Source organism: Frieseomelitta varia, unplaced genomic scaffold (genome assembly GCF_011392965.1).
Source record: "Frieseomelitta varia isolate USP_RPSP 00005682 unplaced genomic scaffold, Fvar_1.2 scaffold_485, whole genome shotgun sequence".
NCBI classification, from domain to species: domain Eukaryota; kingdom Metazoa; phylum Arthropoda; class Insecta; order Hymenoptera; family Apidae; genus Frieseomelitta; species Frieseomelitta varia.
The window spans coordinates 33469-59253 of NW_025110240.1; the positions used below are offsets into that span (position 1 = coordinate 33469).

General features: G+C 30.4%; 5 protein-coding genes and 2 long non-coding RNA genes across 9 annotated transcripts; 4 read left to right on the plus strand and 3 right to left on the minus strand.

The window, feature by feature from the left end:
* Positions 1–933: 933 nt before the first annotated feature.
* On the plus strand, positions 934–7193 carry LOC122532981. Its single transcript, XR_006307623.1, has 6 exons — positions 934–1388; positions 2368–2793; positions 3070–3133; positions 3384–4947; positions 5115–5329; positions 6754–7193. It is a non-coding gene; the product is annotated as an uncharacterized LOC122532981 (long non-coding RNA).
* On the minus strand, positions 6917–7815 carry LOC122532985. Its single transcript, XR_006307626.1, has 3 exons — positions 7727–7815; positions 7303–7425; positions 6917–6995 (listed from the first exon to the last, which is right to left on the minus strand). It is a non-coding gene; the product is annotated as an uncharacterized LOC122532985 (long non-coding RNA).
* On the plus strand, positions 7313–9308 carry LOC122532980 (tRNA N(3)-methylcytidine methyltransferase METTL2). Its single transcript, XM_043662250.1, has 7 exons — positions 7313–7406; positions 7746–7872; positions 8100–8252; positions 8335–8649; positions 8725–8838; positions 8938–9110; positions 9173–9308. Exons 1-7 carry the CDS (start codon positions 7313–7315, stop codon positions 9304–9306), a joined length of 1110 nt encoding a protein of 369 aa, XP_043518185.1. The 3' UTR covers positions 9307–9308.
* Positions 9309–9585: 277 nt separating this feature from the next.
* Positions 9586–14877, plus strand: LOC122532989 (protein HID1). Its single transcript, XM_043662255.1, has 12 exons — positions 9586–9766; positions 9985–10344; positions 10428–10481; positions 10557–10780; positions 10855–11096; positions 11166–11396; positions 11479–11604; positions 11662–11918; positions 11998–12241; positions 12306–12448; positions 12524–12690; positions 12754–14877. Exons 1-12 carry the CDS (start codon positions 9701–9703, stop codon positions 12974–12976), a joined length of 2337 nt encoding a protein of 778 aa, XP_043518190.1. The 5' UTR covers positions 9586–9700; the 3' UTR covers positions 12977–14877.
* Positions 14878–15034: 157 nt separating this feature from the next.
* Positions 15035–17125, minus strand: LOC122532992. The gene is made up of 4 exons (XM_043662261.1): positions 16596–17125; positions 16225–16429; positions 15827–16022; positions 15035–15739 (listed from the first exon to the last, which is right to left on the minus strand). Exons 1-4 carry the CDS (start codon positions 16684–16686, stop codon positions 15446–15448), a joined length of 786 nt encoding a protein of 261 aa, XP_043518196.1. The 5' UTR covers positions 16687–17125; the 3' UTR covers positions 15035–15445.
* Positions 17126–20210: 3085 nt separating this feature from the next.
* Positions 20211–21828, plus strand: LOC122532991 (GTPase Era, mitochondrial). The gene is made up of 3 exons (XM_043662259.1): positions 20211–20791; positions 20946–21377; positions 21456–21828. The coding sequence occupies exons 1-3, from the start codon at positions 20552–20554 to the stop codon at positions 21813–21815; spliced, it is 1032 nt and encodes a 343-aa protein (XP_043518194.1). The 5' UTR covers positions 20211–20551; the 3' UTR covers positions 21816–21828.
* Positions 21829–22022: 194 nt separating this feature from the next.
* LOC122532990 (sulfotransferase 4A1-like) lies at positions 22023–25518 on the minus strand. 3 transcript variants are annotated; one of them, XM_043662258.1, is made up of 7 exons: positions 25431–25518; positions 23902–24125; positions 23462–23561; positions 22810–23005; positions 22604–22730; positions 22411–22505; positions 22023–22340 (listed from the first exon to the last, which is right to left on the minus strand). In XM_043662258.1, the coding sequence occupies exons 2-7, from the start codon at positions 24107–24109 to the stop codon at positions 22032–22034; spliced, it is 1035 nt and encodes a 344-aa protein (XP_043518193.1). In that variant the 5' UTR covers positions 24110–24125; positions 25431–25518; the 3' UTR covers positions 22023–22031. The 3 variants fall into 3 exon arrangements, with proteins under 3 accessions (XP_043518193.1, XP_043518192.1, XP_043518191.1); XM_043662257.1 differs by having other exon boundaries at positions 23902–24140; positions 25349–25516; XM_043662256.1 differs by having other exon boundaries at positions 25342–25515.
* Between the last annotated feature and the right edge of the window lie 267 nt (positions 25519–25785).

Genomic DNA, 25785 nt, shown 5'->3' on the forward strand with positions numbered 1-25785 from the left:
GGCCTCGCACCTTTTTACTATCGTACAAATTCCACGGAGCACTAGTAATACAGCATGTTACAAAAATAGAGTTTGTGTTCCCTTAAATAAAATAAATGTACAATTAATTGTTACTTGTCGTTAGGAAACATTTAGTATATGTGTTGTCTTGTAGGTAGAGTCTAAGCTACTGCCCGGCGAGGTTCGCCCATCTTGCCCGAAACTAAGGAGACTCGCCGCACGGTGGCGCTATGCACGCCACCACCAACAGTGGGGCTCCGGCGGCCGCACCTGTCTGCACGACCGCCACTCAACACACGCTCACCACGTATCTACCGCGTATCCAGCGATATCTTACGAGTTGGTCGAGCGCGACAAAGAGATAACTAACGTAACGATCGTTCGTTCAACAAAGACGAGACACCGCTGCCCAAACGAATGACGTAGAGGAAAGAGGGCTACGGGGCTATGATCACCGCAGTTTTCTCCGACAAGTTTCGGCGTGGCGCAGTTGGTAGGCATGCGAATGAACGAGTGGCGAACAGTCGACGAAGACCGCTAGCAACAGCGCCCCGCGAAAGACGAAGACCAATAATGAAGGACGATACGAGGGAAGAGAATGAAAAAAGAAGAGAGAGAAAACGGACGACAGACAGTGGCGGGTGGTATACTTACCCCTGTATACGCGACCCTTCGCGATATGGCAATAAACGTGTGCACCATATGCCCCCTTATGTAGAAATCTACCTGAAGCGGAGTACCGACCGACTCTTCTCCTCTTGTATCTCGTCAACCATTTACCGAAGAAGGAACCCGGTAGATATTAAAATGTTTCTCTTTCTTTTCATAAGATGGAGAGATCGATTCTTTCAGCCCTTTCGTTGATGCCTGACGAACCTTCTTTCACACCTTCTCGCGAGAGACTCGTGTTATCGATTACGGAACGACCTCGCTCATTTCTTCTACTTCCTCGAGGTCAGGAGACGAGATTTTCCCTCTTTTCAACAGCAAATCGCGGTAATTTCCTTCACGGTCATCAACATTTCTCATTCATCAAAATTCTAGACGTACGCGCGATGTGTTCGATCTCGATCGATCGGCTTCGCGGAAACAATGCGGCATACTAGTTTCGATCGATCTTCCATTGATTTCTATTATATTATTCGCGCGAAATTCTCTTTCTTGTTACCGATTGTTAACCATAGCCGCGTACTATTCACAGATACCCCCTACATTTACAGTTGTGGAGTTTCAGTCAATGGGAGTGTTGTACATACACATCGAACAGATAGGCTACAGAATCGCGTGCAATTTCTAAAAATACACTGAAACGAAGAAAGTATCCGTAAACCATGCGTTGTTACTAAGCTTATCACACCGATCTCCGCTCATGAGAAATTATCACCGAGGTACTGAAACATTACTTTTTGTTGACTAACGTTAATTTTACATATGTATGCTTTTACTTTGAAAACTTTGAAAAAAATTGCAAAAACAAATCCAAATCACTATTTTTACATCCGTGTCTGTATAATTTGTACAAGTTATAAATCATTTTGATATAACAATCTTAAAATATACTATTTACCAGTCATATTGTGATTTCTCCAATAAACCCGGATCGTTCCAAAAGCATGCATATGAAGTCCAGTTCTTCGGACTTAAATTCACTTCATGTATTTATATGAATTATGAATTATCTAAGGCGAATGTTAAAGTTTGCATCTTTCTAAGACATAATCCTCAGATTGTAATACTTTCATTATCTTTACAGTGATTGATAGATTGACATAGCGTTACGAATCGTAATTAATAACTTTTAGTAATGAAATTAAAGACCGATGAACAATACAGTGACATTTTATTACCTTTGAATTGTTGGCGAAATTTCCGAGACCCTCGTAAATTTCCGAAACCCTCGTAAAGCATTTGGAAAAGGCCAAGGGAACTAGCGACTTAAAGTAATTATTGTTGGTCGTTTACCTGAATTTACCTACCTGGCTGTCAATCATATATCATTTCTTCGACTTCCAAGAAAGTAGCGCAGTTTGTTCTGACCGATGTCTTTTCTTATATCTCTCCTTCTCTTTCCCTCTCATTCATGACGAAGTCACGGACAAGGTCAAGGCCGTTGGCCTTCATTTCTCGACATCCTCCACAACCTCCTACGAACTCTCTCTTTCTATCTTTCCCACTGTCTCTATTTGTCTCTCTTGTATATTTTTTTTAATCTTACACATTTACCTTGATACCTAACGTCTAATGAATGTTTAATGACTTTCTGGTCGAGGTGATCCAGCCGATACGTTCAACTTTCCCGTATTGTTCATTCAAAGGCCTATTGCTATAAAGTTCCGTTAGTTTTATTACTTTACTATTCATTTACAGCGTACCTATCCTTTTTCTTGTACTATTATACCCTCTCTGGCCTGACCATTGTTTATCTTTGGATTTCACTGACCGTGCCATGGCGAATCGCCTCTGGAAATGGAAGAGGAGGAAGCGGCTAAAACAAAAATGTCCCTTGCAGAATGAACGATCTCACCTGGTCAACTCGTTCTACTACGCGTGGAATTGCACGGAGATGAGAGGACGGCAGCTACTCAGACATTCCGTTCCTCGTACGAACAGGTTTCCTACCGATTGAAGAAGAAAAAAACCACTTAGACTCGAGTAAGCTAAACAAAATTATTCCCGGAGAATCGATACGCCCGATTTCGGCATGAAGAGAAAGAAATCTGTAAGCAACTGTAGTAGCAATTACAAAAGACGTTGGAGTACCAGTGTATCAACATTTACGTACTAATTAATTAGGTTCGAGTACATTGAAATTCGTTTCGTTTATCAGCAATTTTATCTACAAATGACAAAACTTGATACTATGAATACAATAACATAGAATCTGATAAAAAACACTTTATTGGAAAGTACGGGTATGTCCCCACACTTTGTGGTATTTGTATTTCTGCATTTTTTATAATTCAATCATTTTGATTGTGGGGAGATAAATGTGTAAATAAAGTTTCGTATATATGATTGTCTTTTAGAAAGAATAATACTTTTAACTTATTTTAATTCTTTTACACGCAGGTAACTATTGAAAACATATTGAGCCATATAAGAATTCGTCAATCGCACTGTGGGAAAGCCAAAGGTGATAATCTTAAAAGACCGTATTAATGTTGATCGAAAAAATCCTCTTTTTCACGTATGCGTTGTTTTCAATCGTTGTATCAGTGTTATTCACCGATACTACAAATGGATGAATATGATACATAAAAATGATCATTTTTGACATACTTTTTTTTTAGATAATTTGAGTGGTAGAGAATATTTAGATATTAGCTGATAATTGCTTGTTTGACGTTAGAATTGTATGTGTTTTTTTTTTTTTTTTTTTGTAGATATTACGCGAAATGGCATCGGGAAAGATGGTTAGACGAGATACTCAAATATCGTAGCAAGAAATTCCACGATGTACGCCAAAATTCCCTAGGGGCACTCGGGTCAACAGGAAGTCAAGGCCACGCGGTCAATTGCCCCGCGATCCGTCGCCGTTATAAATAGATACGAGCGGTCGGTATCTACGCATCTATTTGCACGCATGCTGCAAAATCAGAATCGAAGTTATCTTGACCCGAGCATAGACGGTTTTTGCTTTCCCTGGACTTTTTCGCCAGCATGCCTCAGAAACCTTCCATTGATAAAATGGCATGTAATGAACGTATCGATCGTTGAACCCCCTAACTGTTCATTTCTATTAATACCAGTTTGATGAAAAGAATGAGTTTCTCTCAGATATTCCTCTAAAAATGCTCGTTACCATTTTAGTCACACAAGAAAAGAGACATAAGGACACAAGGAAAGTGAAAAGTTAAGTTAAATAATCTCAAGTATGAATTAAGGAGGTAATCTGTTATTTCTCAAATTTTTATACTAACGAAACTAGCTTACAGTTAATTTATTCACTTGTTCTTAGAACATATTTCCGTTGCACGATTTCTAAAGAACGAGTTCTTTTGAAGAAAAGGCATTACAACTGTCCAACATTCAGAATGTCGTGTTCCAAAGATATATCATCGTAACAAAATATCAGATATCACAATACAGAGAGATCATACAGAAGGAAATAGTTCCTATGAAACAAGAAGAGTACTTATTGATCCGGTAGGTGGTGAATGTAGCAAGCATGGCTTATAAATGCCATTCGTTACGAAAACTACGCATAACCGATGCCAATTTACTCTCCTTGACGTGGAATCATTATGCAGGCCGATTCTTTGCGAAGAGGGTCATCAAATAATTTAATGAAATAAATCAATCAAAGATACAGGCTATTTTTATATTCTTCCATGTTAAAAGACGCAAGGATCGATATCACGATAAATTATTCGGTGTCTTTCTGATTTAGCCAATGTTTTCTAAAATCCTTTTAAACTCTTAAACATGCTAAATTACTCTAATACTTTAATACTAAACAGCCTCTAATTTTTTAATCTTTTGAAATTATATTGACCTGTATTTTCCATGTTGTGAGTTTTTCTTTTTATTTTTATTTCGTTTTTAATAAATGCTTAAATTTTTCAAACTGCATTAGACTTTAACACGATTTGATAAAGGGTACAGCTTCGCGGATAAAGGGAGAATAACCCTGTACCACCCTATACTCGACAGAATATATAATCTCGAGGTCATTGCCCGAGCGATCTTTGGGGGTTCCACCATGCCTGGAATGAGGGTGAGGTAACTGGGAATACTGGGTAGATATCGACCACTTTCCCCTAAAAGTTAAAATGAAAGGAAGCAATTAAACATCTTTTCATGCTTTGCTCATAATATACATAAAAAATCTAAAATGTATTTAAAAATTATAAAAAGCAGATTGCAAATGTTTCTAGACGTTAACATTAGCATTAAATGTAAGGATATGCTGTATAAAGAAGAAAATGTAACAAGTGAATGTTACAGGTACAATTTTCTCATACTATATTTTATCACATCTTACTAGTTTGAGATAAAACTTCTTTTTATCAGTTTCTAAAACTTCATAATCCATGCAACTATTTATTAAGATACTGTATTATTAAAAATTTATTTAAAAAAACTATGACTAATTTGATATTAATCATTTCCAGAAATTGTGGATCAAAATTATTATCTAGAAAAGTCGTAAGCTCGATCAGCAAGATTAATCGGCAGTGATGATTGTTAGTGTCTCTTGTTTCCTCGGCAACCGTGAGAAGACAAGATGCAAGGGCGAGGATTCGATCTTTTTCGACGTATGAGACGGTCAAAGGAAGAGGAAGAAGAACAGGAAAAGGAGGAGGAAGATTGAAGAAGTGTCTTACGGGTAGGAGGGAGAAATAGGATAAGGGTTGTTCGATGGGTGGCCGTGCCTTTTGGGGCAGTGGCCCTTGCTGTGATGCCTCCGAGGGTGAGAAGGGGCAGACGAGGACCTACGCGTTATTGAGCGGGCATTTCCCACAAAGCGCAGACGAGGGCAACCACCCCGTAGCGCTGCGGCGCGCAGAGTTCTCTACTCAGTCTTCCTTCTCTCCCTCTCGCATTCTCTCTTTCTATCTCCCTTTTTTCCTGTTTCTCCGTTCGCTCGATCTCTATCCGATCTCTGCATCTCTCCCTGCCTTATATCCATTTTTATCTTTTTCTGTCGCCTTCTTTTACTGCTTCCCTCTTTTTCACAGTCTCTTCTCATCCTTTCTCTATATTCCTCTCTATTTTGATATGTGCAGATATAATTTGGTATGTGTACATATAATATATAGGTACATACGTATATTATTTGTATGTATTATTGTCTATAAATGTACATAGTATGTATGCGTATGCCTATATACATATTTCTTTTATTCTTATCCCATTAACGTAGACACCCTTCATTCCTGCAAATTTTTTGGTGCCAACAGGCTTTCAAGTTTAGTGAACGCGTTAAATTTATGAAATGTGATGCTCGTGAGCTCAGTTAAGAAAGAGGCTGAGAGAAACTAAAGAATATATGTCTGTCACTTTATTTATTTTTTTTCTTTGGACTCAGAAAATAATTATGAATATGATACAAAATACATAAACTAGTGATCTTGTATTCAAATACATAGAATTAAAGAAATTTTTGTCCTTTAAAAATAGTCTGGCTCCTGTTTTTTTGCTTGTTTTGGATTAATTATTATTTTTTAAAAAGTAATTTTTAAGTTTGTAAAGAATTCTATTGAAAAGAAATATCGTTTTTCATTCCATTTCTTTTATTTCCGAGTCTTGATTTTTATTTTCATTAGTTTTGGCTTATTCTTTTGTGCTTGTGTATTCTTCTTTACTCACATGCCTGTCTGTGCGCATGTTTTTTATTTACACTCTGTCCGCACAAAGCCTTTGACATTTTGCAAATTTCTCGCTAAGATCTTTGAATATCCTATGATATATTGCAAAAATTATTTTTAATAAAAATAGAATTCGTGTTTATAGTTATTATTATGTGTACTTTTGCATTCTTTTGAAAATAATATATATTTAATATATATTTTATTTAATATATTTTCTATAGTCATTCAATACTTTTAATACATTTAATATATTCCAATTTATATACACTTTAAACATATTGATTTATATTTTATCAAAAAATGTCTTTATATTCAAAAATAAGTAATACTAATCTCGTTATATGTTTAATTGTTTAATTTCAACTTTTTTGCTGCATTCTGTGAAAAAAAATCTGTTTACAAAAAATTTTGATTTTGTTTCTCTTAAACTTTTTTCAAGTTGACTGAAATTGACGAGTACTAACTCCCGTGAAAACATAAGGGAAAGAGAAATGGATGTATCGATCTCACCCCTAGGGACTTGGTGGGATTAGGACATCACGGTAGCCACCCACGACGAGTCATGAAGCACCATGCAGTGGCGGAAGAAGAAGCTTGTAGCCCTTAGCAACGTGTTGCCGTGAACTTGAAAATCATACTTTCACATATCCTTTTCGATACACAATTAAATTATTTGCATCACTGGAAATTTATTATCATCGATAAATTAGCTAGCAAACTATCGTACTTTATTGAAAGATATTATAAATAAATGTACATATCTTTAATACGTATAAAATTCATCTACTAATTTCAACATGTTTGAAAAACATAATCTTGTTTAAATAATTACAATAAATTCGTTTAGGATATCAGATTATGCTATTATTAAAATAGAAATTGTCGGTAATTGTTGTATTTTCATATGAAAAGCTATTTTAAGTAATATATAAGATTTTTAGACATTTTAAAATAGTATTAACTTTCAAATGGAAAAAAACAAACGTACCAATCATCCAATGACGCAATGTACCACCCTCAACCTGCACCCTTTGCGTCACACCCATCCTGTTTCCGCATACCACGTGCCCTCAACCTATATCTATCTCCTAGGTCGTTGATCTACAAAAATCTTATTGTACATTAAATATTAGTCTAGGATATTTATTACAATGTATAAACGACTAATCTTTAAGTAGTTCAAAAAATTGTTATAGAAATGATATAGCATTCTATTTACATAAGTTAACTTTATTGAATAACAATTGAAATATTTTGTAAAATATTTACAGCTTACTGTCATAAAATATTTGATATTGTATAATAATATATTTAGTTAAGATCAGTAGGATTATTTTATATTAGGATTTGTCAAATTTTTTATTTTTCTTTTTTTTTAATATATCAGCAACTTGTAACAATGCTATACTTACGTATGTATGTGCTTTGCAGAAACACGTGATACAAAGATGGAAGAAAGTGTACCAAAATTACAGCAAAATGAAATAAATGACAAAAGGCCACAATTTGGTAATAGAGTTCTCTCCAACTGTAATAATGTATTTCAACATAACGCATGGTACTTATATATTACTGTTTAATTATAATACTGGAGTTTTTAAATTCTAACCTATAAAACGTGATTTTTAATATGAAATTGTTTTATATTTTGACATCAATTTTAAGTAAGAAAAGAATTAGTTTATTATAAATTTAAATATACATATGATCAATTATACATTATCATATATTACATATTATATATTTATACATATAGATTATACATTTTATAATTATTATTTAAAGGGATAATGTTGTTTGGGATGAGGAACAACAAAAATTAGCTCAAATAAAAGTAAATGAAAATTCAACCATAATTTTATCAGATGAAAAAATTCAAAAGTATGAGAAAGCAGCTGATAAATATTGGGATAAATTTTATGGAATACATGAAAATAAGTACATATATACATCAGTCGTTAATCTTGTAGTTTCTTTAAACATACATACAAGAAAAAGAATTTTGCTTTTAATGTTGTAGATTTTTCAAGGATAGACATTGGTTATTTACAGAATTTCCTGAATTGGCTCCTGATATAGTAAAGCAAAATATTAAACAGCCTCTGAGATCTACATCTGAGAACACTAATGAAAATAATCAAGATTCTCATATAGAAATTCTTGATGTACCTAGTAAAAAAGGAAGTAAAATTCTGGAAATTGGTTGTGGAGTAGGAAATACAGTATTTCCAATACTTTTGTATAACACTGATCCTAACTTATTTGTATATGGTTGTGATTTCTCTACTAAAGCAATAGATATATTAAAACAGAATATTGCTTATGACACATCCAGGTATAATCTTATTACATTTTAATATAACATATCACAGAAATCATAAATGAAAAATTATTTACATCTGTTTTGAAGATGTAAAGCTTTTGTCCTTGATGTGACACAAGAGAAATGGGAAACACCTTTTGAGCCAGGAAGTTTGGATATTATAATATTGATATTTGTTCTTTCAGCGATACATCCTGAAAAGTAAGTATTATTTAATTGAAGAAATGTATTTATAGAATTAGAAACACAAATTACATTTCATTACAAACATTTTATTCATTACACATTTTATTCTTCCAGAATGAAGTATATTATAGAACAAGTTCATAAATATTTAAAATCAGGTGGGTTGGTTTTATTCCGAGATTATGGAAGATATGACTTAGCTCAATTAAGATTTAAAAAAGGCAGCTGCCTTGCAGAAAATTTTTATGTTCGAGGGGATGGAACCAGAGTGTATTTCTTTACACAAGGTATTTTATTTAGTAATAAATAATTTAAAAAAAATAAAAATAAATAAAATATTTGTTTATAGAGGAAATTAGGATCCTGTTTACAAGTTGTGGTTTCACAGAAGAGCAAAATCTTGTAGATAGAAGGTTACAAGTTAATAGAGGGAAACAACTTAAAATGTACAGAGTATGGATTCAAGGAAAATATAGAAAATAAATAAATAAAAAATTATATTTCCTTTTTCCTTCGACAAGAGTATTTATATTTATAAAACAATTAAAGATAATTTTACATATACAGATAAATACTTATACAAAATATTTTTTTAAATACTTTTTATTAAAATGTTGATTATATTTACGTGAGCAATTTATAATTATTAAGTGTGAAAAATAAATAAAATATTTAAAAATGTCTTTATATAATATATTTATTTAAAAGAAATTATAATGGAATTATAATTCAAAAAATTAATATTGGCAACACTGTTGTACTATTAGGACGTAAACATGGCGGTGACTGTCATCGTTCTAATTTGAAGAGAAACAAGTCATTTTTGTATTTTAGCATTAAACTTTTCATTTTAAACTGACAAAAAGAATAGAACAACATGGGAAATGCTGACACAAAATTAAATTTTCGAAAAGCAGTTGTACAATTAACGTCGAAGACGCAGGTAACGACTGTTTATTATTTCGTTCAGCATATGATATGTTTGACATCTCGATGCATTAAAATATACAAATTAATCTGTAATCTTTTTTTTTTCATTTGCATCATTTTTCATTCAAATTAATAACTTTTTTTCTATAAAATTAACGAGGATATTTGACGTCGAGATTATGATTTATCACTTAGGTTAAAAAAATAAATTTTGTTGTATTTCAATTGTAGGTGATTGATGCTTCAGATGACAATTTCTGGGACCAATTCTGGTCTGAAAACGTGACTAATGTACAAGATATTTTTACTTTAATCCCAGCACCTGAAATTCGTATATTAAGAGAAGAAGCTCCTTCTAATTTAGCTACATTATGTTACAAAGCAGTAGAAAAATTAGTGAAAGCAGTTGATAATAGTTGTAGAACACAGAGAGAACAACAAACTGTTTTAAATTGTTGTCGATTGTTAACAAGATTATTACCGTATATTTTTGAGGATCCTGATTGGAAAGGATTCTTTTGGTCTAGTTTACCTGGTAAAGAAGATGAAGAAAGTATACCATTGGCTCATTCGTTACTCAATGCACTTTGTGTAAGATACATGATTTAAAGAAAAGTAAAAAATATTAGAAAATACTATACCATGATAATTTTTATTATTTATTTTTATTTTAGGATTTACTATTTTGCCCTGACTTTACTGTAGCTGCGAACAGAAAATCTGGCCCTGTAAGCATTTCCTTACATTTTAAAAATTTTAGAAATCACAAAGTATTATTAAAATGCGCATTTGAAATTATTTAGGATAAAGCAGAAGAGTTACAATCTATAGACAGTTGTGAATATATCTGGGAAGCTGGTGTAGGATTTGCACATTCACCTCCTAGATATCCAATTTTAGATTCAAATAGAACAGAATTACTAAAGTTGTTACTCACTTGCTTCAGTGAAACTATGTATAATCCTCCTTTGGATTTGTCAGTTACTCCAAACAGATGGATTCAACATTTAACTAGTTCTGAAAACAGGTAAGTGAAGATTTGTTGTGATCTACCAATACATAAAAATAAAATGGTAAAAAATGTCTAATGTTTTAACACAGACACGCTTTGCCTATGTTTACATCATTATTGAATACAGTATGTGCATATGATCCTGTTGGACTCGGAGTGCCATACAATCATTTATTATTTACTGATTCATTAGAACCGTTAGTTGATGTTGCATTACAAATTCTCATCGTAACACTAGATCACGATACAAGTGGTGGTACTCCATTAGAAGAAGGAAGTATTGGAGATAATTTATTTATTAATTATTTAAGTCGAATTCATAGAGATGAAGGTAAATTTTACTTTGATGTTTAATTTAATACAATTTAAATAGATAATTGATTAAATAATTTATTTTTAGATTTTCAGTTTGTATTGAAAGGTATCACGAGATTATTAAATAATCCATTAATGCAAACATACTTACCAAATTCAACTAAAAAAGTACATTTCCATCAAGAGTTATTGGTATTTTTTTGGAAAATGTGCGACTATAATAAAAAATTTTTATATTATGTATTAAAAAGTTCAGATGTTCTCGAAGTATTAGTACCTATATTGTATCATTTGAATGATTCGCGTGCAGATCAATGTAAATTTTTACAATTCTGAAAATTTATTAAATTTAAATAATATTTTTATTACATGTAATCTAATCTAATATAATTTTACAGCTCGTGTCGGATTAATGCATATTGGTGTATTTATTTTACTATTATTGAGTGGTGAACGTAACTTCGGTGTTAGATTAAATAAACCATATACGGCTACTGTACCGATGGATATTCCTGTTTTTACAGGTACTATTAACAGAATTTATTTAAAAAATAATATTTAACTTTTAAACATATTCGTAGGTACACATGCAGATTTATTGGTCACTGTTTTTCACAAGATAATCACAACCGGACACCAAAGATTACAGCCATTATTTGATTGTTTATTAACAATTCTAGTCAATGTATCTCCATATCTTAAAACCTTATCAATGGTGGCTAGTACTAAACTATTACATTTACTCGAAGCATTTAGCACTCCGTGGTTCTTATTTTCAGCGCCTACCAATCACCATTTAGTATTTTTTCTTTTGGAAATCTTTAACAATATTATTCAGGTAATTTTTCATATATCAAAGGAACAATTTTTAAAATCTGGAAAAGAAGGAAAATTTAACAAAGTTTATGTATTATTAGTATCAATTTGATGGAAATAGTAATTTGGTTTATACTATAATACGTAAAAGGCAAGTGTTTCACGCGCTAGCAAATTTACCAAGCGATTGTAATACAATTGCGAAGTCTCTCAGTAAAAGACAACGTCGACATGTACCTGCTAGTACATCTAATGAAAATGTTAATGAAGCAGCAATGGAAGGTTCGCATCCAGCCCAACCTGCTGAACCTGGAACTTTAAAGGCAACTTTATTAGAAACGCCAGGTACATTTCTTTATTTTATTTAAATGTTATTTGAAAATCGAATTTATGCATTAATTTTATCAAGGTATTGAAAAAATGACTGAGAAAGAGTCTGCGCATCCATTAAGTCCTTCAATAAATATTGATATGGGAAAATCTAATCACCAAAATAATGTGAATGCTACAGAGGATTTAATGAATTCAACTTCTAAGAACTCTGTTATTCCAGTAAGATTATGATGTAAATAATTGGCGAATCTTTTTAACATATATTATTTATATGTTCTCTCATTGATTAAATAGAAAGGAGGTATTAGAGTGGCAGAACACATGAATTCTTCTAACAATATAAATCAGTGGGTTCCTTCTAGTGAATGGGTATATCAATGGAAAAGTAAACTTCCGCTGCAAACTATTATGCGATTGCTTCAAGTTCTTGTACCTCAAGTTGAAAAAATATGCATCGATAAGTCAGTAGAATTTACTGTTCTGTTTGATGTTTATTGCAGTAATATATATTTTTAATATTTTAGGGGTCTTACTGATGAAAGTGAAATTTTAAAATTTTTGCAACATGGTACATTAGTTGGCTTATTGCCAGTACCACACCCTATCCTTATTAGAAGATATCAAGCAAATGCAGGAACAACAGCTTGGTTTAGAACGTATATGTGGGGCGTTATATATTTAAGAAATGTCGAACCACCAATTTGGTATGATACTGATGTAAAGTTATTTGAAATTCAAAGAGTTTAAATGCAATGTATATTAAGTGAATTATTATTAGCTTTAGCTGAAATTTCTATACTATTCTTACATGAGATATCATTTCTTAATATAAAAAAAAGAAATCTATACTTATCGTAAGTTGCACCAAATGATAAAGAACTTTACTACTTTATTAAGTAATGAATGGCATTTTTACAAGTGTAGTCTTTCTTACAATTCTATTACACAGAGCTACAGAACTGATTTTACAAATATTGATTATGACAAACTATGATAGTATGTTATTATAATTCTCAACTTTCACTGAAAAATGTGTAAATACTTGCGACTGTGTAAGTGCCTTCACAGATGTAAATGACAAGTCATTAAATCAATTGATATCTATTTAGTTAATTAGTAGTTCCTTATTTTTCTTAAACTATTTTTCTTTCATGAATTTGATTTTTTTGTAATAAGGAAATACTGTTTTATTATTTATTTCTCATTGTAAAACATCATAATATATTTACTAAGAGTAAATGAATTTTAACTCGTGTAAAATACTGGTTTTGTATGCCTGTGTAATAGTCACTAAATTTTTGAAAGACAACTTGATAATTCACGCTTTGTAATACGTAATATATCATTTAAAATTATGAATACTCCAGTCTAAACACATTTTTATTTTGTGACGGTACAAAATCAAGTATGTCATATTTTATTCACGTAAAAAAGAACAAATGAAATTTTTTATGTATTGTAAATGCATTACCAATTTTAATTTTTTAGATTTATAAAATTTTCTTGTTTCTTTCTATTTATCAAGTATGTCATATTTATATTTCACTCGTATCTTAAACAAATTATCTACAATTTCAAATTATTAAAATTTTTCGATTTCATGATATGAAGTATATTTAATTATTAAAATTTTAGAAATAATAGAATTCTAATGATTTTAAAAGATTTAAAACAGTAAAAAATTAATATGATTTTTTTTAGTATGTAATATGTATATATGTAATTGTACCTTTTATTTCAACTCGAAATATTTAACAAGTTAATTTATTAATACTATTACTTTGATGAAAATAGTTTTTTTTAATTTTGTATAAAGTTGACAAAAAGACTGTACAAAGATAATGACATTGTTTAAAATTCGAAAGTTTTTATGCTACTTGTATTTCTATATATATATTATTTGTGTATATTGGTGCAATTACACAGTTGTATTTTTAGATTAAACATATTTCTTTTCATATGTAATAAATTAAAACGATACTTAATCATGTTATACATACAAAATAAACATCTACACTTAATATGTGACAAACATAAAAATGTAGTATAGTTTAGAAATTTGTAATAAATTTGGAATACCAAATTGAAAAGTAATAAAATAAAACAAACTAAATACTTTTTTTGGTTCAAGCTACGTCTCGATATGCAAAAATATAGCTTGAAAATCATTGTTAGTTGTAAGTATTAATTATAATATTCTACGTGATATACATTACATAACTTTGTTTCAAATACAAAAAAAAAATTACTGTGTAAACAATTTCGATATTGAAAGAAGAAAAATTATATAAAATCATATATATATATATGCATATATTAAGTTTGCATTATAGTTAGAAGTTTGGAGCATGAAAAAATTACGCTCACTTATCTACATTATGTACACGTATGTAATATTAAATATTATAAAACATGTACTATATTTAGCCTATATTTTTATTAATTATTATACAATAGAATATGTTTATGGTGTACTTTAATTTATATTAAAAGATTTCAAATTTATGTTAAATTCGATAGATTATGAAAGAAGTGAACAGTGTATGCATCACGTATAATTCTATGCTTATTTTCTATAAATTAACTTAAGTTTCAATTTTATTTTATTGCAGAATCATTTCATTTTGTAAATACTTATATTAATTTTATATAAATTGCGATTATATCGCAATACATTATTTTTTCTTACGTTAATACTTCATAAAAAAAAAAATTTTTTCAGAGGTGAAGGAACGTTACACTTTCTCTATAGCAAATCATTTTGTATATTTGATTTCGGCTTAAAAAAACTGTAAGCATTTATTTAAATATAAAACAGGAAAATATATATTTGCATTAAACATAATTAAAGTATCGGACATCAATTATTGTTAGTGCGCGTACTTTTTGACTCGGATATTGTGTATAATGCCCACAATAGTATTCTTCTTTTCTTTAAGTTGCAAATGTTATCTCGAGCGACATTGATTATTACATCACTATTTGTATCACAGATGTAAAATTTTCCTAGCCTAGAAAAGTTACTAATACTTCCATGGACTTTCTCTCATTTTTTTGTTTGCACAAATCAAAAGCTCGGTAATGAATTATTTTTAGTTAGTGATGCACTTTTGAATAGTGTGCATTGTGTATCAATGTTTTATGTTTAGAAAATGTAGTATATGAAAAAATAGTTATAGAATTTTATACAGCTTATAGTAGGTTACTAATATTAATTTAACGCATAATTTTGTCATAAGATGGAGGTGGAGCTTCCTCTGATGGGTTGTTTGATGGAATCAAAATAGCAATATGATAGGGTGGTGGTGGATTCTGTCTTACTACAGAAATAGGTCTAATATTTTCATTGGGCATTGGGGTTGTAGCAGCTACAGATGCAATGTGCTCCTCTTGAATTTGATGTTCTTGATGATTATTGCGTTGATTCCGACAATATAAAATAGAATATAAACACGCAAATAATGATAATGTTAACAGACCCCAAAATACGAATATTTCTATACCTTGGCCCTATTGAAAAAAAATGTCCAAAATTAATTATAAAGAAATTAAATTAAAGTATTGATTTTATAAAACAAAAAATCAATTTTAGCTTACTCTATCACTAAAGTAAAATTTTGCAGCAGCAACAAATCCTGTTGCAAGTACAAATGTTATCCAAACGCCGCATCGTAGTCTGTAACTTGCGAGTTCTGCGTCGTTAAATTCCGAAAAATCCAAAAGACTTCTGTTCGTTCCGTTTGATATAGCATTAGACAATATCAACTGATTATTCCCAGCAGTTGTTACATTACTGCAAACACACAAAAAGCCTTGATATTTTGATTATTACTATTTGTAGTAATTTCTTAAACCATATTGTTTGTAACAACGTATAATTAAGGGCGAATCATTTATAAATACTTTCTGGTGATAGACATGTATAAGTGAGTCACCCTGTATATAAGAAGAACATGTTCCTCAGAATCTTCTTAGTAGACCTTTTTCTTAATTACTTGGAGATGTTGTTTAGTTGGGGGTGTTGAGTAGAGCCAACTGGAAAATTGCTTTGAGTTTCATTGTTTGTTCTTATCGTTGTTCTTATCATTCTGCAACTATTTATATTACTAGGACCAGCTGTATTTCCCATAGTATTTAGGTTTTGAAATCGATGAAGCGGAGTGATCATCTGTCTTGGCTCTCCAATGTATCTACAATGACCTGAAATAATAAACATAAACATTTAAAACATTTACTTAACGAAACGAACTATTTTGCTATTTTCTAAATTAAAATATTCTTACAAACATTTTCAGAAATTGCAAAAAATAAATAAACGTATAAAGAGGGAAAAGAAAGAGCTCGAAAATATTTTGAATGCCCTTACTTATACGACTTTTTGGCCTAGGTGTGGCAGGGTATTGGCGGCCAGTGAAACCGTAATACCTGCCTGCCGGTTTGTTAATCCAGAAATGCATGCTCCGTTCAAACAGTTCTAGATATCCATTGTTATTTACGAAATCTCTCGAATGGCGAGCAATTGCATGAACTTGCGTTTCCCTCGGTACTTTATTTTATTTGTAAATGTCTTCGCAACAAAGGCTTATGAACGTCTTCAGTTCAAGTTCCATTGTCCGTGCATTTCAGATCGATGCGTCGCATCAAAATAATTCCGTTGTTCATTATTTGTCAGAAAAATGCTTAAAATACTTCGAAAGAAACGTACATTCCGATTTCGTTCAATCAAAAATTTCAGTCACAAGCATTCCGAGAAAAATTCAATATCCGAGATTACAATTCACTTTCGAATAACGCACGTCAATACACGACTAAACTACAGCTAGAATTTTTGTCGTTAATTTAAAATCAGACGTACCAACGACTGAAAATATATACAGCCGATTTGCGGCTGCGAGGTGCAACTAAGAAAAATTAGTTTCTCAGGGGACTTACATATATTTGATAAAAAAAATTAATTTTTGTCGGATAATTTTATTGAATCGCGATAACACTTTTATGGTTTTAGTTTTATGTGTTTAGTAATATACTAGAATCATGCTTTTATTCTAGTTCACTTTTACGATTAATCTTTATGTACATCTGAAAACAAAAATTGATTTTTAAGAATTATTTCCGTATTTATGTAATTATTCTAGTAAATCAGAAATATTTAAGTACTCACGTGTATAACAACACACGGTTAATACTACAAACGCAATGAAATATTGAACTCGTTTAGATATAAAATAGCAATTAAGCTTAAATCACCATAAATGATTCTTTCTATAAAAAAAATTAATTTCTCATCTTCTATAATTACAATCATTTCTCTCGTAATCCCCAAAGCAAAACAAATTGTAAAATTTGATATATTATTATTTTTATATTTTGTATAAAATTAAACATATTCTTACCGAATTCAACTGTAATAACTCGATAATCTCAAGATTCGAAACGATAACTTATACTTGTATTAACACGTGTCGTGCAGAGATGAAAAGTTTCCCGAAAAGAATGTGGGTCTGGTTGGTTATTTCTAATCCATTCTTAAATTTAAGAATACCTATTGATTGAGAGTATCATGCAAAACAAACAAAATCTAGTGGGTCGCTTACAGAAGGAACTGCTTCCTTTGTTCTTGCATGAGACTTCATTTTTGTATATAGATACAGCTCTATATATATATATATAACTGAAAATATACAATTTGTAATTCATCAAGATGGTACTCAAGATGAAATTTTTGTTGCGGATGATTTTATGTATAATGTAAGGTTATAAAAAATATAGAAGGTAGAGTGTATTTCGTCTGAGAGTCATCGCCAGATTCATCACTAGGGCTGATACCGGCGACTCCTAATCTCAGACGCTCGGTTTATTAGCAACCTCTAGCTTAAGCCAAGAAACGGCACCCATCCTAAAGGCATTTCCGCACGCTGCACGCTTAACCTAAAGATCGCAATTGATCCGTAATTCAAATATTCGTCTTTGGAACTGGTATACTAAGAAAAGACTGGATGTGCTAGCCGCTAGAGGCATTAAAATACTAGCGTCGCGTAGCAGTGAAACGGTGGAATTAATTTAAATTGTTGTCCATGTCGCACACTACCACTCTCCTTGTCTACAGCGCGAATATGTCTGTCCTTGTCGCACGTTGTTGTTCTCCTTGTCTATCGCACAAATATGTCTGTCCTTGTCCTACACTATCGCCCTCCTTGTTTACCGCGCGAAAATGTCTATCCTTGTCGCACGCTGTTGCTCTCCTTGTCTAACGTGCGTATATGTCTATCCTTGTCGCACGCTAGTGTCCTTGTCTAATGACGCTAGACAAGGAAAGCAATAGTGTGCGACAAGGACATTCTTCGATCTATTGAAAAAAAAATTCAACTTTCTATACACACGTATCTCTAAGACAAAACACACATAGAAAGAAAGCGGGGAGTCTAATTTTAAGGAAGCATATCAAAAAATTCGCAAATTATTCCTCTTAATTTCTTCTCGTAATTTATGGAAAAACTTACCTATCAATCTTTAGAAGCAATGGTGGCGCCATCTATCGATAACTCGATGACACTAAAAGCAGAAAATTCTGCTTTTAGTACCATGGAGTTATCAATAGATGGCGCCACCATTGTTTTAAAACTGACGGGTGACAGTTTTTTCATAAATTACGAGAAGAAATTAATTAAAAGGAATCATTTGTAAACAGTTATGGTTGCGTTTCCGATTTTAGAGACTTTTAGCTTGCATTTTATGTTTCGTGGAGTGCAAATTAGTAGCGTGAAAAATTAAAATTAATTATTCCCCTTTTATGGTTACAGAGCGTTTAGTTCCACCGGTCTGCCACAACGCGGCGCTAGTGTTTCTTACCCTGTAGTGATTATGATAATTTAAATTTATATCACAATACTACAAATAAATAATAACTCCGTAATTAATTTTAGTTGTTTATATAAAAATATTATCAATATCACAAAATATATAATTACTAATAATTTAATGAAGATTACATAGTGGAAGTTAAATGACGAATAATTTCTACGAATGAAAGTTAAATAACGAATGAAGATATATATATATAATATACAATATATATAGGTGTCAGTAAACATTTCCATGGAGATAGTAAAATTAATAGCTATTTTTAAATATTCTATTGTTTATACACATCTCGACGGAACGATTTAATTAACATAGATGTCGTTGATCTATATTTTTCGAAGTAGATGTCGCTACAACCCCGTAAAACAGAGAAATTTTTATTTGCGAAAAAACCTAATTTAGCGAAATGAATTGTGAACTTTTGTGATTGTATTACCCTAATTAGACTCTTAGCTTCCTTTTCATATCCCATATGACCCGTAAAATGCAGAAATAAGTGTTTTTATAATTAATTAGTAGCACCGAGCTACCACTAGATGGCGCCACCATGTCCATTTTTTGGCAGTTTGCACTAATTACGAGAAAAACCTATTTAAGAGGAATAATTTGCGAACTTTTTGATATGCTTCCGTAAAATTAAGAACCCCGCTTTCTTTCTATGTGTGTTTTGTCCTAGAAATACGTGTGTGTAGAAAGTTGAATTTTTTTTTCAATAGATCGAAGGATGTCCTTGTCGCACACTATTGCTTTCCTTGTCTAGCGTCAAGGAGGACACTAGCGTGCGACAAGGACAGACATATACGCACGTTAGACAAGGAGAGCAACAGCGTGCGACAAGGATAACAATAAAAAAAATTAGTTTCGGCACTTATCTTAGGGGTGATGCACACGGTGCATGCTTAAAGAAATTACATTCAAATACATAACTTCGCAAGACAAAAAATAAACTACTGCGAATAGATTATATTTCTTGTATATGTTTATGAATCTTTTTGTTTCGTTATTGTCCTTGAATTTTTTGTAATATTATACGTTGTTGAATAAATTTGAAAAAAAACATTTGGAAAATAAGTTCTTTCATTTTTAATATATTTCTTTATTTCAATGAAACGGGAAACATGTCACATTTTTTTTTTTTCTTTCTTCAATTAGAAATAACAAACCTTTAGTTTGGTTAAACAAAAATTTATATTCGTAGTTAATTTGCAAGTGATTAAGCACAACTTCAACGTGTTGCAGTACCGAATAACATTTAAATTGTTTTTGTATTTAAACACATATTTGTCCAAATCAAAAATATTGTTATATTTACTGAAAATGAAATGTTTATATTTATAAACAATAGTGATTAATTTGCAGAATTGTGCTCATCAGAATGTTAAAAACCTAACATCTACCTAACATAACCTATTAGTTCATTTATAATTTCAGTAAATAATGTGTTGATACATTTATTGAATAATGTTCGTATTTAAGATCAAACATGTGCCTCTATCCAATGTATATTTCTTAAAACGAACCTTCTTTCACTCCACTATTTGGAATGCCAGCAATGAATTAGATTTTACATTAAAGCATCAAACTGAATTGAACGAAGAGTCAGACTTGTGTCAAAAGACGAAAAAATTAGTGAAAATTGCGATCTTGGGTCTACCCAATGCTGGGAAAAGTACATTAGTGAATAAACTCATACACAGATCTGTACGTATATTCATATATGTTAGAACAATTTACTTAATTTCATTTTATTTATATTTTACGTATTTTTTAATAATATTTCTTTATTAAAAATTAACAATACTTTTATTTATCTATTTAAGAGCTTTAATTAAAAATAAATATTTTCAATACATAGGTATGTCCAACATCTTCAAAAGTCCATACTACGACACACAAAGCTGAAGCAATATATACAGAAAATGATACTCAAATTGTATTTATGGATACTCCGGGATTAGTAGTACCTAAGGAAATGAAAACTTACAAACTATCAGAAACATTCAAAGATGATCCCAAAAATGCAGTCACTGAAGCAGATGTTATTGGAATAGTACAGGATGTAACTAATGTATATACTAGACATAAGATTAATGATTGTGTACTTGACTACATAAAAAATAAGAGAGAAGATACAGAGCTGTTAATGATTTTAAATAAAGTAGATAAATTAAAAAAGAAGACAGCATTGTTGGAGGTTACAAGAATATTAACAAAAAAGGATTACCCAAAGTTTGATGATGTTTTTATGGTATCTGCACTTAATGGAGATGGAATAGATGATCTAAGGGTAATATATACTGAACATTATATTAAAAACTAATTTTCAATGGTTTTGTATATATTTATATTTAAATATATGTTGTAGAATTATTTGCTCGATTCAGCCAAAGTAGGTAATTGGAAATATGACAAGAAATTTTATAGTAATCAATCAGTTGAAACTATAATGGAACAAACTGTTAGAGCTAAATTAATGGACATTCTTCCATATGAAATGCCATATAAAATAAAAATAATAACAGATCATTTTGATTTCGGTGATGATGGTAGTATTAATGCTTTAGTAACATTAAATTGCCCTAAAGAAAAGTACGTAAAAATTTTATTAAAGGGTAAAGTTAAATGCTTAGCATTTTACGTAGAAAAGGAATTACGTCATGCATTTAGAACTACTGTAATTGTTCGTATAAATGTACAATATATAAAGTCTGTATTAAATCAATAATATTATGAATTTATAAGTGTTTGTTTTTTCTATATATTGTAATTTAATATAATTTATTTGATACATTTAAAATACATAAAATATATATATATATATATATATATTATTAATACAGATATTTAGAATAAACAAATATAATATTTGATTTCACAAAATTTTCTAGTATTTTGTAAAAAATATTGGAAAATATTGTTAAATAAACGATCATATAACATATTATTTATAGTTACCATTAATATTAAAATACGGAAAAGTGAGATCTGTATCCTTTAAATTTTCTTCGATCCATTTATTAGCTTTGGCGTTGAGCTCTTCTGTGAACATATCGTTCCATCCACCACTTCCACCCTTTCTAACAAATATTCCTGCTTTTATCACACCACAGTCTTTTAATTCTGATAAATTTACCATTGGATTATTACGAAAATTTTTTATATTTAAATACTCTGCTAATTCTTTGATTTGTTCTTCAGTATATGTTTTTCCAAGAAATTTAGCAACCTTTTTAATTGCTTTTAGGAAATCCTGAAAATATATGAATAAGTGGAATATTAAAAAACGTTCAATCTTCTCCAAATACTGTATTTTGACTTACATGATGCATTTCTTCATAAAACATGAATAAAACATTCGGATTATTTCTGTTTGTCCATGCTTCTTTCAAATGTTCCCAATACGGACTCCAGTTTGCTAAAAAAAATTATAAACCATAATTTGTGTACTATAAGTTGTCTCAATCTCGTTTTCTTCATTTATATGTAAGTGTGTATTTTAGATTTAATACTTACTGAGGTTATTTTGAAAGTAATCCCAAAATGTTGGAAAATCACCTACGAATCCAAGTGTTTTAATTGACACATTAAGGTGATACCAAGAAATTGCCACATTTTTTGGATTTCTTGCGATATACACTATCTTCAATGAAATAATATGATTTTTCGTAAAATTATCAAACAAAGAATAATACAACTTATTTTTTAAATTATAAGTTTACCTTGCAACCGCTCTTCAAAACATTAGGTAACAAAGAAAATGGAAAATGTGATTTTATGAACCTCTTGGAAGGCATTTTTGCCAAGACTTCGTATCCTGGCTCAGAAAGCGTTTTACAGAGTTCTACCTTAGCTTTATCACCCTCATTCATTTTTATCGTTTCATCTATTACTTCTGGATGATTGAACATACTAAATCTACAAGCAATATTTATAACAACATTAATAAATTGACAATAATATACATATTTATACACTAAAATATTTTTGTTTGACTTTGAATTTTAATTATGAGATTTTAAGTATTAACTGTTGTCACGAGAATGACGTTGTAGTTTTGACTTTTTATTAAAGACTTTATTTCATTATTTCACTAAAGAACCTCGGACAAATTTTCACGTTCTATTTCTTTTCTTAATTGTATAATTACGTGTTATTTGTATGTAATGTTATAATTACAAGGTATTGCACATCGGCGGCAAACATACTATATAATTTTTCACGGATAAGTTATTCATATAATTGGTCCTTAAACATTATGTAAGTGTTAGTATCGTTACACATAGAGACTACTGTTCTATGAAAACTTGCGACAAATTTTTATAGTCGATGTATCGTCGATTAAGATTTGTTTTTAACATTAATCATACTAACTCCAGAAATGGAAATCTTTTTGATAAGAGTTCTGTCCTTGCTGTGTTAAAATCTAAGTCATTTGATAGCAACCAAACTAATTCTTGAGTCCAAGTCGTTCCTAAAGCAAGTAAAAGGGAAATGTTTAAGTTGCAACAAGTACATCATTCAATATTCAATAATAATTGATAATAATAAATACTTTATTACAATCTGTGTAATAACAGATACCTAATAATGGTAGTACTTAATTACATTCTGTTTAATTGATATTTGAATTCAAAAAAATATCGATAATCGAATTATACTAATTCGATAGTATTACGCGGGCAAGCATTTAAATCCTTTATCTTTGATACTTCTGTTTTAAATTATCTGATTGAAAGAGAAGATAAAAAAAATTGAATAATAATAATAATAATATTAGCGATAAAAAGGTAGAAAGGAAACATGTCATGTACCTGATCGAGGATAAGTTATCACCCACGTATCATCTGGCCTTGCCTTAAAATTATAATATTCTTTACCCTCTGTCGTATATCTAAGAGGCAAGAACCATTTTTTGGGACCCACGAGAACGAAACCTGATCTTTCACCCGTAAATAATTTCATCATTTTTTTGGTATCTTCTTCATTCAAATATTCACACTCCGGTGGTTCAAGGGCCATATTTTCGTACTTTTCTCTGCGACAAGATATAAACATTAAATCATAAGAATTGCTTAATATTTTTAATAATAATGAGTAGATGTATTTACAGAAAATTTGAAAATGAAAAAGTGCAGAGAATATAAAAAAATATGTAAAATATGTAAAATATTCAAAGCATGTATATCATTTCCGTGATATTACATTGACACAAGTAGTCAACTACTGAAGGCTATCGCTGTTTTGTTAAAAATAAAATTGTCGCACGTAAGTGCATATAACATAATGGTTGCACTGTTGCAGAAGTGTAATTTTATCAAATAAGAAAGAATCGTCTAGAAATAATCCGTGAAGATGTGTAAATGTATATCAAAGAATTAACGAGTAAAATAATTTTCTATCTCCTCGACTGTATTTATAAGCTTATGAATTTATATAAATATTTGTAGTTTAGTAATTCTTTGCAATTAATAATTTTGTTTCTTGTGCCCTGTCGATTTATTCATTAAAATCTTTGTTAAAGATTTTAGCATTGTTTAATTACGTTGCGGCAATAAAACCGGCCCTACGTTTTAAAATAATTGGTTATCGTCGACTTCTGTAATTATTCTACAATTATTATTCGTCGTTCGGTTAGTTTTTATTTCTTTTTGCGCGTTCGTCATTCAGGACATATTTTGTAATAAGGATTTTGCTCACATTAGTTGAATCTACGACTCCTCTAATCAAATACAAGATAAATGGAAGATCCGCGTGGAACGATTTGTTATATATATGTCGATCATTTGAGACAAATTTCATAATTTTAACTTGCGTGTAAGCTGATTACGCCACGAGGCAATATTCTACTTTATCATTCGAATCAGACGGGATTAAATTATTAAACAAGAGATTACGCGTTCTTCGTTGCATTTCATCACTTTGTCCAATGTTAATTTTGACGAATAACATCGTCATAGAATCATGAATAGATGTTCAAATTCGACGGTATCTGATATTTTATGGTAATTTGCGATTACCATATATATATGTGGTAAAAAATATTAAATAATAAATTCTGTAAATTGTAATTTAGATTGAATATTTCTAAAATTAGGCGTATATCAATTTTTGTTATTAAGACAAGAGTAAAAATGTGAAAAATTTATTTCCACATATAAAAAATTTTTCCTTTTTTGGAGTAATTTAATTTAAAAATGAGCAATTTTTGTTCAATTTTCAACCAGTATGAAATATGAAATATGATTACTTACTGCGATAGTTGCAACGATATTGATACGAGTTTTTGTTAACAAATTAAAATATCGAACAATTATGCTTATTAATATTAAATGATGCTTACGCGACGAAATCGAAGCTACGACTGACACGAGAAAAGTTGCATTTGAATGAGGTTTTCGAAGAGTTTAACGGGAATTGAGGTAACGGACTTTCTCCCAACCAAGTAATCACCTTTCTATTTTTATCAGTTTATTTTTTGATAATCAACTTATTCTTAAATATCCAATTTATTACAGATACTTATTTGATAAGATAGACTATACATAAAGATAAAATTATTTAAAAGAAATTATCTGAATAGCACATGATTTAATTTATTGAAGATAAATAAGTAATTAAATTTTACAGAGATATGCGTATTAAATTACAATTATTGGGGAGATAGTTTTTATTTTTTCTCAATGTAATACTTTATT

Excerpts from the sequence above, each read along its gene's own strand:
- LOC122532980 (XM_043662250.1), top strand. The coding sequence starts at position 7,313 with ATGACGCAATGTACCACCCTCAACCTGCACCCTTTGCGTCACACCCAT. Across the intron at positions 7,407-7,745 it reads AACCTATATCTATCTCCTAG|AAACACGTGATACAAAGATG; the intron begins GTCGTTGATCTA and ends TGTGCTTTGCAG. Across the intron at positions 7,873-8,099 it reads GTATTTCAACATAACGCATG|GGATAATGTTGTTTGGGATG; the intron begins GTACTTATATAT and ends TATTATTTAAAG.
- LOC122532989 (XM_043662255.1), top strand. The coding sequence starts at position 9,701 with ATGGGAAATGCTGACACAAAATTAAATTTTCGAAAAGCAGTTGTACAA. Across the intron at positions 11,605-11,661 it reads GGATATTCCTGTTTTTACAG|GTACACATGCAGATTTATTG; the intron begins GTACTATTAACA and ends ACATATTCGTAG. Across the intron at positions 12,449-12,523 it reads CTAAGAACTCTGTTATTCCA|AAAGGAGGTATTAGAGTGGC; the intron begins GTAAGATTATGA and ends TTGATTAAATAG.
- LOC122532992 (XM_043662261.1), bottom strand. The coding sequence starts at position 16,686 with ATGCATTTCTGGATTAACAAACCGGCAGGCAGGTATTACGGTTTCACT. Across the intron at positions 16,430-16,595 it reads TAGGCCAAAAAGTCGTATAA|GTCATTGTAGATACATTGGA; the intron begins GTAAGGGCATTC and ends TTATTATTTCAG. Across the intron at positions 16,023-16,224 it reads CAACTAAACAACATCTCCAA|TAATGTAACAACTGCTGGGA; the intron begins GTAATTAAGAAA and ends GTGTGTTTGCAG.
- LOC122532991 (XM_043662259.1), top strand. The coding sequence starts at position 20,552 with ATGTTCGTATTTAAGATCAAACATGTGCCTCTATCCAATGTATATTTC. Across the intron at positions 20,792-20,945 it reads ATAAACTCATACACAGATCT|GTATGTCCAACATCTTCAAA; the intron begins GTACGTATATTC and ends TTCAATACATAG. Across the intron at positions 21,378-21,455 it reads ATGGAATAGATGATCTAAGG|AATTATTTGCTCGATTCAGC; the intron begins GTAATATATACT and ends TATATGTTGTAG.
- LOC122532990 (XM_043662258.1), bottom strand. The coding sequence starts at position 24,109 with ATGGCCCTTGAACCACCGGAGTGTGAATATTTGAATGAAGAAGATACC. Across the intron at positions 23,562-23,901 it reads GATAACTTATCCTCGATCAG|GAACGACTTGGACTCAAGAA; the intron begins GTACATGACATG and ends TACTTGCTTTAG. Across the intron at positions 22,506-22,603 it reads TTACTTTCAAAATAACCTCA|CAAACTGGAGTCCGTATTGG; the intron begins GTAAGTATTAAA and ends AATTTTTTTTAG.